Below are 12,609 nucleotides of genomic sequence, written 5' to 3'. Positions count from 1 at the left end.
AGCGTAATAAGATTGTTAAGCATATTATGTAGTAAACCCAAGTTAAAATTTTAATTATAGTAGTATTATTTTTTATTTTTATGTCAGCATAATAATGCTATGATACATGGATGGATAATTTTTAATTTGTTTTTTTACTATGACAACAAACAATTTAAAAATATTGGCATTTAAAAATTGTACACACGCAGTTTTTCTGGTAATGCCAACAACGGAAAATTTCATATGGATAAAACCTAAATTTTATCTCTGCTATCGACTATTGCGTTCTATGTAAAGAGAGGGTATTTACGGCTATAAATAAAATCGAACGGAATAAAAACGATACGAAAGTTATCACTTTACAAAATTTAAACTTTACTTTATGTAGTGAAACATAATATTATTCCAGAATACAAAAAATAAATCATCAAAACATTTTAAAAAAAAAACAATTAAAAAAAGGATTTTTCCAAAATTTTTTTTCGTAAAAACCTTCTGACAATTACGAAAAAAAAAATTTGAGCCAAATCTTCCCAGCCTTTCTCAATTGATGAATTTTTATACATTTTGGCTCCATTTATATATATATATAGATTATGTTTAATGTTTATATAACTAGTTTTCAAATGTTAAGTAAATAATATTATTATTTTGAAAAGTGTGTACCTTAGTAAAAAAGTTATTTTAATTCATTAACTTTAAATACCAACATATAATACGTGTTAGGTAATATGTTTCATTTATATTCAAAAAATAAAACCTACCTTGTATAAAGTATATACTTATACTGCGTACTTTATATTGTTATTTATGTGTGTAAAAAAAAATTGCAATGAAAAATAAGCATTTGAAAAAAAAAGAATAATTTGCTTTTGTTTAAAAATTGTGTGATTGGTGCTCAAACATGTTGTGATTTTTTCAGATAAAAAGGTAAAAGTGCGCAATCGCTTTTCAACCATTATTTGTGATTAAATTCAAAATTTTCTTTTAACAATACATTTATATTTATATTAAATATCTGAAAATTCTTGTATAAAATATCTACCACAAATTGTAATAGCCATGGCCCATTTTCAATGGCCCATGTTGCTTATCTAACCTAACCTCTTATTGTATAAAAATGAATTATAACTTTCAATAAGCCATAACTTTTTAACATATCAAATGACTGCTAATAGATTTAAAAAAACGTTCGAATGCTCAATTTGAATAATTACGAATGTAACCATTGAAGTTTATAGTGTATAAATACTTATATGAATTGACTATTTGATTAAAACAATCATATTAATTTTTTTATATCATGTAGGTATATAATTATAATTGTTTATAATAATTAATAACAAAAGGTTCTGTTATATAATCGTGGTTGGTTAATTATGTTTTCTATAGTACTGTGTAGGCGTCTCCTTAGATTTGATATGAAATTATTTACTTCATATAGCTATATGAGTCTATAGCAGTACGAATTTACATTTGATAAATATGTTTTAAATAATAAACTTTAGAGAACAGCGCCATTTCCACATAATTGTTGGAATCAATCAAATATAGTAAATATACTTTTTGCATAAATTAATCTAACCTCGGTCATATTTATACGATATTAAATGTAATTGTTTTGAATATTGTAATTTGTTGGAAATTATATTATATCATACAAGCCTTTATCATTTCTATTGTGATTCCGCGATTAGCATCTCTAAAATGTATCATTGTAATATATACCTATTCAAATAATTTGGTCCTTGAAAAAAAATACCAATCTACTTTTGTATGCAGTTTATGGTAGGTATTTCAATTTTCAGTTAAAAATTACTTGTATTCATATAAGGTTTTTATCAATTTGTTAAATTATTACTTAAAATTTAATTTTATAAGTTACTTTTAAAAATGTCTGTTGAAGTTTTAAATTTCCCAGGAAATATTATGGTTGGAGATAAATCAATAATAGTGCAAAATGCATACAAACGTTATTCGGACATCATAAGTATGAAGGGTTTGAATATGTCTGTATCCACGGGAACAATGTACGTATTTAGAAAATGTATAAATTGCTTTCATTAATTTTAGATTTTTTTGATCGGTGTATGAAGGGTTGATAACAGTCCTTGGTAACCATTTTAATATAATTTTTTCCAGTTTTAACCCTTTTTGAAAAACTTACATATTTATTAGTCATATTGATTTTAGTCTACATACATTGATATATAAATGAGAAAGTTTGATATGTAGGTATTGATTATTTTTACTTCGGAATCAAAATGTCGCAAAAACCACTTTTTCAAAGCGTCTGTATATATGGATAAATTGGAGAATATAAAAATAATACGTTCGAGAAAAAACTCAGGTTTTGAAAAATTAATTGAAAAAAGCGGTTAAGTGGATGTCGTTCGCTGTACATAAGGTTACAAGTGGGTCACTGTAATGGATGGTGTTAAATTCGAATCCAATGATATAAAATCATTGCATACGAAAAACGATTCAAACGAAGACGGTCTGTCAGTCTATAATATTATTTAGTACTTTAGTATATTTGATGACATTATTGTGATTAAAGTAATTTATTTTACTAGTAAGCAGTTTCAAGTACAAAGAAATAATATTTTTAATTTACATCAAACTTACATAAATCATTATTATTGGTTATTTAATATGTAATTTCTTCCACATTTGAACAAAAAAAAAATTTAAAAAAAAAATTGTGCTTATTTATTTTTAGATTTTTTGGTTACATAAAACCTATTTGCATGGAACTTTGTTTTAAATTTCCAAACCTTAATTATAAAAGTTTAAAATTTTTAAGTACGAAATTATTCTTAAATTTTCAATTGTATGAATTTCTTCAAAATTTGAACCTTAAATGATTGTAAAAAAAATCGTGCCTATGTATTTTTAATATTTTTCAACTGATATCGTAAATATAATATATCAGTATAGCCTTGTATTACATTTTCAAGCTTTTTGATCCAACAAATAAAATTGAAAATGTTCGTAAACAACTCAAAACATTTTGAAAATGTTATTGAGTATATGAATTGATAAAATAAATATATGGAGTATATTTAAAGTATCTACAGTTATTCGTTTTTGAATTACAATAAAATAAGAAATGGAGTGAATGTCCAATGTTGTAAAAATTTCAAGTTTAAACGTTCATAAAAATTTTATTTGACTTTCCGGTAGAATTTTTTTTTTTGATGAAGCTAGACAAACTTATAAGGAATCTTGTTTTAACTTTTAAAATCTTAGATATAAAATCAATTTTTTTGTGAATTTCTAAAACAAAATAATTTGAAAAATGTTATTTTTAAGAATTTTGCCAAAATTCTAAATTCAGATGCTCATAAAAAATTATTGAGAATTAACCCTCAACTTTTTTTAAAATTTTTACTAACAAAAACTTATGATAAACTTTTTACTAAATTTTCAAGTATTTTGACGGATTCCCCTTCCCTCTTCCCACGATTGAATTAATCATAACAATTGTGGAACAATGGTTCAACAAAAATACATTTTTATGTAATTAATATTTTTAATAGAACAATGATAATAGTACCTAGCTTTAAATCTCAGATACGAAAATAATAAATAATTTATTTAGTATATAAATTTTTAGATACGGACTCCTTGGACCGAGTGGTTGTGGAAAAACGACTTTGTTAAACTGCATACTTGGTCTAACTGCATTGGATTCTGGTAAAATATATTTAAAAGCGCAACGTCACTCGGAAATAAGTTACATGCCACAAGTATACTATTATGATTCTGACTATTATAGGATTGTATTCATATTTCAAATTTGCATAGCTTAATTATTTTATATTTGTTGATTTTATAGGACATTACGTTGCATAATAATTTAACTGCACATCAAACTTTCATATTTTATGGAAAGTTATACGGAATAACCGAAGAAAATGTGAAAAAGAGGATTAACGAGTTAGTGCATCTACTGAGATTACCACCGTTAAGCATGCAAATTAAAAACCTAAGGTTAATATTGTTACAATCCTACATTCCTGCACTAATATTTGAACAAAATTTATTTTGCACAATAATAATGAGGTATTTTAGTAGGATTTTTTTAAATTCATGATGATGGTAAGTAATAAAATTATGTAGGGTAATGGTAAGTAATAGGTTTATCAAAATTATGAATGGGATTTTATAGTATTTGAGAATAAGTCATAAGTGTCTTGAATTCTACAATCTATATTACAATTTACAGTTCATATTAGATATACCTCGATTATGTATTAAATAAAATAATACATCGACGTTCTGCACAGTTTTGTCAAGTTATACAGTTATTTCAGTTTTAAATGTTTGTTTTACATTTATTCGACGGATTCATAATTGTATATTAAAAATAGTTCCTTTTTTAATATATCTGAAGTATAAAAACCGCGTGCCTAGGTATTACTAATCATTGTTATTGCCTGCTGGGTTCACTTTTGGTTCAGTGATGAATAATATATTGATTTTGTTTGTTCTTCTCCTATTTGTGTAAATTTGTGTACACCATTTTAAGTCGAAAAAATGCATGTCAATATACATAGGTGTACCATAAAAATATAAAATACAGTTAATAATATAGGCTGACAGAATATCTTTATTCAGAATCGTCTTTCTTATGCATTGATTGACCATTGAATTCAAATTGAATTCAAATTTTACAGTGACACTTTTTCAAGTAGGTAGATAGACTCAACACATACATAACAGAAATGTGGTTGCATTTTTTTTTTTATTTACATTAAGTACCACGTAGATATTATAATCTAAGAAAATTCTTCAGTATTTGTATGTATTTATCGAAACGTGTCGTGTCTTTCATACTTCACAACCATCTGTTAAAAATATTCTGGAAGATTATGTAGTTGTAGTTTAACTTCAGACTATGCTTTAAAGTTTTAAGTATACCTAGATGAGTTATAAACAATATACTGAAAGCCAAATATGGAATAATAAAGCAAGAAACGAAAATATAATTTTTTTCATTGGGACTTACAGGAAACCACCCAAATACCGTGGCTGATGTACGAATAAATAATAATGATTTACTGTAATTTTAGTGGAGGAGAAAAAAGACGACTATCGTTTAGCGTAGCATTATTCAATAATCCCAAAATTATGATACTTGATGAGCCCACGGTTGGTCTGGATCCTGTTATAAGGCAAAGGTAATTATTTATTTGTATGTGCAATTTATTCATAATTATAGTTGTTTTTGTTTTTGAATAACTATGTTATCAGAATTTGGAATCATCTGGTTGAGCTCTCTCTGGAAGGAAAAACTATTGTCATAACTACGCATTATGTAGAGGAAGCCATTAGAGCAAACGTGGTATTATATAATATTATATTAGCTAATTCGGCATTGAATATTTCATAAAAGTAGAAAATTTAAAATTTAAAATTTAATTATTATTTTTCCCATCTTTTCAGTTGCCATCATAACACCATCAGTATTTCTTTAAAATTCTTTAATGTTTTATTGATAATAGTTTTGTTATACTGACTTTATACTAGCGTTTAGTACATAGATTTGGTTATTACTTATAAAATACTACTCATACTTTATATTTTAAATTTAAAGGAAATGAATTAATTACAATAATAATTGGAGTATGTAATTAGTAAATTTACAATAGGTTTATTGAATATTAAAGTATAAATCAAATATTTAGAAATTAATTATTCTTAATTAATTTTAAGTTGTGTTTTGTATTTACCTGCTATAGTATTATATTATCTTTCCCTATTTTCAAAATGTTCAAATAGTTTTTGAACCGTTGACAAAATAATAACTGTACATTTATTGCTATCTTATTTTCTTATTGGAGTAGGAAGTACATTCATAAAATCTTCACTCAGTTTCTATGTCTTTTAAAATTATACATTAAAATTAATTTATGTAAACATTGTCTTAAATTTTTTAATAGGTAGGATTTATGCGAAATGGTGTATTATTAGGCGAAGACTCACCTAATACCTTAATATTGAAACAAAACTCATCAACGTTGGAAGAAGCATTTTTATCACTTTGTTGTGCACAAGAAAGTGAAAAAGTAAGTAATTTATAGTACGAAGCTTGTGTAAAGCGTCAAATGAGTTTGTAAAATAATAATTATTTTGAAATTGACTAAAAATTGATTAAAAATACCTATGCAATAATTTTATTTTAACTATAGCTTGTACGTTCTAATGAAAATATTTATTTTCAATGTCATATTGTAGTAAATTATTTATGTCTCACATTCAGAGACCGGTAGACCGGCACTGACTATATATTAGTGTTATTATGCGTGGTAGGCAGACATGAAAGGCGTAATTATGTGACTGAGCGACCGATGCATGCACGCAGTTAAATATATATTTTATTGGCTGTATATAAATTTACGGACAAATGATCCTTTTTCGAAAAGTCGATATGTCAACTAGTAGACTGCGGCAAAAAAAATTAACATTATACAATTTGTGACAAAACCGATTAGATACATCATATCTGAGTGCACTCACGCTACAGTTATATTTAGATATATTATATTTTATACCATACATATTCATGGACCTTATACAATTCGGTTGATAAAAAGCACTCCCTAGCGGCTATGCTTGACTGCAACATTAATGTATATAGCTTGTCTATAAGTATATGGGTCTATGCTTAGGTATATTATTACTTTTTAGTAGATTTAAAAATTGTACGCAAGTGCTGTGTAGTTGAACTTGTTGGATATCTTAAATATTCTATATAGGTATTTGAAAACATTGCATTCATAATAATTTCTGAGTTGCTCGACCACAGTGTCCACTTATAAAAATAAATCAAGATCTAATTAAGATTAAATCTTGTTCTTCTCACATTCCATTATTTTGTTGCTGTAACTACAATGAGAAAACTATTTAAAATTTTTTTTAAAAACAATATACAATTGACTTTTTAAAATAAATTGAAGCAGATGTCATTATTAAACCGATAAGTTCTTTGATCCATCAGTCGACTTAGAATTGAATAGAAAAAATTACTTGCTGTTTGAATGTTTAAAAGTTGTTTTGTTATCAAAGTAAAACTTGTAATATTTTATACCTATTATATACGTAAGATATAAGTTAAAACGGTGGCAGTAAGTTTGCATCAATTATATTCGTGAAGTATAATTTTACAATATTATTATACTTAGCACTTCAATAAAATTATTAACAATCAATAAAATTAGTACTGTGAGCCTCGTCCAAATAAATTTCAAGTAATTAATGTCCTTAAATATGTAAAATAACACGATATATTACACGATGGATACTATATAAAAATGGTCAGATATTTCAATTTATATATGCTTGAAGATAACTAAGCAACATTTTCGAGTGGCTATTTCTTAAATAATTATAATAATGAAGGTATTAAAAAAAAAATTAAATTTTAATATAAATTAAATTATTATTTATACAAATTAATAGTATATTATCTAACATATTTTTTCCCTTAAAAATAAACAATAAATATTATTACTGTTAACGTTTTTGGTTTTTTTTTATCTTAAGCCTGGCCACTTTGGCCATTAGCTGTTTTCATGCAGGAACATTTAGTTTGAACACTTGTTTGTGTATGTGTGGCAAGGATTTGTCGCTACGAATTCCGGATGGTCATCCATCCGGGAGCCAGCAACACTGGCCGGTACGCACACATTGCAAAGCGCTTACACAACTGAGTGTAGACATCATGTCACACCACGCCACACCTCGACACTACTGTTAGCTATTGTAATAGGTGTAATTAATAAAAATATATTAATTTAGCACTACCTACATGTTTCAAAATATATAACAAACAGCTTATGATAATTATTAACCAATAACTACTAATTAGTAATAGTATTTAAATTATTTTATAGATTTTCAATAAATCTAAGCAGGAATATTCAGCGATTCTACCATTTACTAAGAACCGATTAAAAAACAGTTTCTCTTGGAGAAGGTTTCGAGCTCTAACGTATAAAAATGCAGCGCTCTTGTACAAAGATCATACGTAATGTTTCAATATTCATTTTTATTATTATTTTTTTAGTATGGTTATTTTCAGATTTTTATTTTTTACATTTGTTTTACCATTGGTCCAAACCATTGTGTATAATTTATGCGTCGGACATAACATTGAAAATGCAAAGTTGGGAGTGGTTAATGATGAAATAAAAAATTGTAGCATTGATTTATATCAACAAAAATGTTTTTTAAATGACCCAAATAATACAAAATTAAGTTGTATGTTTATAGACCATCTACGAGCATCCAATAGCTATTTGGTAAATAGTATTATTAATTAAAAGAATCTAATTTATTAAAAAATGTTGTATTTTTCAGATTGACTACCCAAACCTCAAGTCTGGTAATGCAGCATTAAATGCCAGTCTTATATGGGGTTTAATTTATTTTACTTCAAACTATACATTGACGTTGAAAAATCGTCTCAATATCTTTGTTAATAGTTATGATATAAACTTTAGCTCGGTACAGATCACATTAGATTCAACCAGTAATTTATTATTATACAAAATTAATTTTAAAACATTAATATAATTGATTGCATAGAATAATGGATACATACTAACTATTTTAGATTATATCATGAAATTAAAATTAAAGGACGATATAACGTCAACGTTAGTGAAAACATTAAAAGAAGCAACTAAGTATTGTAATATAAGTGAAAAATCATACTCTTATCCAATCTCAGTAATTAACATGAAATTATAATTCTAAAACGTTTTTCATCATACTATTTTCACGACATTATGGTTTACAGATTCAAAATATTGGAAACGTTAAAGTCACTGAATTTATTCATTCAGCTTCTCCAGGTTTTTTAGTCTTGTAAGTGTAATGATTCGGGTTTTGCTTGATCAGATATTCTTTAAATAATATAAATATAGTTGACTATTTTGGTTTGGTGACTCTTGTACCTTGCCTCTCAAGCACTCTGAATTCTGAAATTTTTTTTTGAATTTTCATAAATTCATAAACATGTATTTCTTGTTCATTTAATATTCTGCATATTATTATTCAGTTTTTTTGTAATTTTTCTTAAAGTCATAAACATGCAGTCATATGTATGCTATTGTAACATATTTTTAGTAGTTTTATCAATAAAAAATTATTGATTTTCGTTTAAAACTTTATTCTTACAATTTAATATTTAATACTTTATTAATGAGTAAAGAAGTTTAGAAGTAGATACTTACTTATTCGATAACTTTCCATGGAGCGTTTGTTATTTGTTTTAAATCTATAATATAACATATAATTCCATGGTATGGTATTTTTTGATAGTTAAATGTCGAGATAATATTGTGCCTTCAACTTCTTGCAGTCTCTATCTATTCTATTCTATAAGTTATCTTACCTTACCTACACTTACTATTTAATGTATAACATAATATTTATGTTTAGATTAGCTTTTTATTTCCCAATGATTTTATCAACTGGATTATTGCTGTCGGAGAAGGACGAAGGAATAATGAGTCGAATTATGGTTGCAGGTAAAATTGTTATAAGAACAATTAATAAAACAGCTACATTTTTTAATATGTTACATGTTTGAATTTTTAAGGGGTAAAATTCCTAGAATTTGTTGTATCTGTAATATTTCTCCAAACAATGGTACATATTATACAATCATCAATCGAAATATTCATTATGTATTTCGTGTTTAATAATCCAATTTCATCAGATAACTTTTGGACATTTGCCATAACTATAATGATTATTGGATACCAAGGAATGTTTGCAGGTAAATTTGAATAAGCACTCATATTTTTACTTTTTTATTATTTATTTTATTACATATTTGTTAAAGTTGATTAATTTAAATATGTTATTACATGGGGACTACTGGATTGAATATTTTTATATCTTAACGAATCATTGCATTTGTTATATAGTTCTGTGATAGATTTTTGGAAGGTCGGATTAGCGAATCAGCACATCCTTAATCCCTGCGTATGAGCCTTTCTGACTATGATTGAAATTTATAATTTTTATACCGATCATTTTTTTACGTATTATTGTACATTTAAATAAATAGTTTCTTCCAAACATTATATGACAAAAATCGTGGAGATCGAGTAAGAATCATAATATAATATAACCTCCCTCTATTCTTGTTATACGTGGGTATTGGGTAGTGGGTAATTTTGAAGGATCTGTATGTATATATATATTTATATATACACAAGTTAGTTTACTACAAATAATTTACGTATTTATATACATAAATGATTTTATATAAAGAGTATGTACGTATATGTTTTGTTATCAACTAAAAACGTGTGATTGGGAACTTTTATGTAAGCTATTGGTTCAGCATACAAGTTTAAAGTATATTATACTGGTGAATAATACATTATGTTTAGGAATATTAGTAGCCGCTGTATCAAAAAACTACACAATGGCAACCCATATTAATATGGGTACGAATGTTTTATTTTCATGTTTATGTGGTAAGTTATTTGTTCTTCTCTAGTCTGTTTTTACTTTAATTGAATTGTGCAGAAAATGATTTAATATTTTAAATTATAATTTCTAGGACTTATTTGGCCAATGGAAAGCGCACATCCTATTTTAAAAGCCTTTAATCGTTTTTTACCTTTATCTATTGCATCAGAAACAATTGGAAATTTGACACTTAGAGAATGGCCTTTGTATCATCCTTTAGTTCTACGTGGATTAATGTTAACAATTGTATGGTTAATAGTCTTTGCAGTACCAGTGTGTTTCTTTGGTTCATTTAAAAAAGATACATGGCTAAAACCAAAATAAAAACTTCTATGATAAAATAAAATAAAAGTAAACAATAATTTATAGCTTGTTAAATTATGGTTACTTAATATAATCAATAATTCACATGAGAATTTCTTGTGTTTTTCGAAAATGTAGCTACATAGTTTTGAGGAAATATTTCATTTTTAATATACATATTATATTTTATATAATAACTATTGATCATATATACATTTACTTAATTTATTAGTTTAGTTTATCATAGTGAATTTTAAAATAACAATTAAAGCTACTTTATTACCTATATCAAAGAGTTTAATTAATTTAATTTATCTATACGCTATGAACAATATTTAGTTGATGTATCCATAAAACATGTGGAAACAACATCAATTAGCTTGTAGTGCTTGCCTAAAATAACAATGCTTATTATAAATAATAATACTATGTATTTATTCTGAAAATTATGTATGACGTCTATATGGGCATTAATGTATTATATTATTTAAATGCACAATGTTCGAAAGATTTCAACTTAGTAACCTAAGAGGTTTTTAAATTACAATTATTGTAAAGTTGTAACTATTATGTAATCATCACAATATATTATATATATAATACCTATTGTTCACGTGAGAAAGCAATTCAAATAACTATTTAAGGTCCCATATGTATAAATTTACATAGCCTTGTTAGTAGTGGGATCTTAACAGTATTGTGTAGAGTGTACATTATAAAAGCTAACAATTTAACTATTCGTGACATATGATGTGTAAACAATTAATCATTTCAGTTGCATTGACGTAACGTCGTGTGGTCAAGTGAGTTATAGCCATATACTGTTTTATGTCCTTGGACGTACATTAGGCAATAAGAACGAGAGTTAAAAATCATATAAATTGAAATGAGATTTTATTAAGTAAAGAGGATTATAATTTATAATAGTCATCAGTAATGACCAACCTAATCAATTAAAATGTAAAATAGTTTGTTTATACAGAAAAAATAAGAAGTGAAGTCTCCCAAATAAATAATAGAGAATGCACCCCTAATGTATAGTAGTGTTATTTTTAATGATTGTAACCCTGAATTGCTTCCCAATTCCTTACCATTACGTATATTTTATAAATCATCCTCACAATTCATTGTTGTTACAATTCTAAAATATTTCAATAATTCTTAAATTATTCTTAATTTAATTCACCTGAGGTTATTTTTATAGTGGGTAATGTATAGACCAGTTGGATAGTACACATAATGTCTTATTTGCGTATCGTACTGTGACCATTTCCAGGTATTTATATCATAAATTATAATATATCCTGAAACTCTAATATGTACTCACTACTCATGTATGAGTTGCTTATGATATGTTTTGAAAACTGTTAGTCGGATTGTACTACAAAACGCCCAGATAGACGTAAGTTACTAAAACTTACGTTTTAGTCGATTTTCTGTGGTTTCGTTCTTAGATGACTTATCTAATATATGTATATATACACACAATTCATTTATATAAGGAAATTTAATGCTCCCAAGAATTGTTTTAGGGTTGTTACATAATTGGTTATATAACAAACAAAGTCCTTCAATAAGTAATTATTTAAATTTAGTACTTGTTGAACATAATTGTTTGTTGTAAAGCAAAAAATTATCAATTCGACAATAAAATTAGGTGTATTTAAAATTTATAACACAACTTCCTGTCTTTTGGCATGGTCCACCACATTACTAAATGTAACACTGTTAAAGTTCTAATGAAAACCGGTTTATCGTCTCGTTGATTCGATTTTTATGTATAAATATTAATGTGCTTGACGCTGGAACCTGGAAGTTTGAAATAAT

The 12,609-nt window shown here is 26.0% G+C and overlaps 1 protein-coding gene across 1 annotated transcript; it reads left to right on the top strand.

Moving 5' to 3' along the window:
• The first annotated feature begins 1,757 nt into the window (after positions 1-1,757).
• LOC111037141 (ABC transporter G family member 23-like) lies at positions 1,758-10,932 on the top strand. The gene is made up of 15 exons (XM_022319522.1): positions 1,758-2,012; positions 3,602-3,734; positions 3,824-3,978; positions 5,061-5,168; positions 5,242-5,332; positions 5,931-6,056; positions 7,884-8,017; positions 8,072-8,291; positions 8,350-8,521; positions 8,606-8,721; positions 8,792-8,859; positions 9,436-9,524; positions 9,596-9,775; positions 10,398-10,484; positions 10,571-10,932. The coding sequence occupies exons 1-15, from the start codon at positions 1,876-1,878 to the stop codon at positions 10,801-10,803; spliced, it is 2,049 nt and encodes a 682-aa protein (XP_022175214.1). The 5' UTR covers positions 1,758-1,875; the 3' UTR covers positions 10,804-10,932.
• Positions 10,933-12,609: the final 1,677 nt, after the last annotated feature.

The sequence above is a fragment of the Myzus persicae genome, unplaced genomic scaffold, assembly GCF_001856785.1.
Source record: "Myzus persicae strain clone G006 unplaced genomic scaffold, MPER_G0061.0, whole genome shotgun sequence".
NCBI lineage: Eukaryota > Metazoa > Arthropoda > Insecta > Hemiptera > Aphididae > Myzus > Myzus persicae.
Note: the sequence above shows the minus strand (reverse complement) of the source record. Positions and strands in the feature narration are given on the sequence as shown.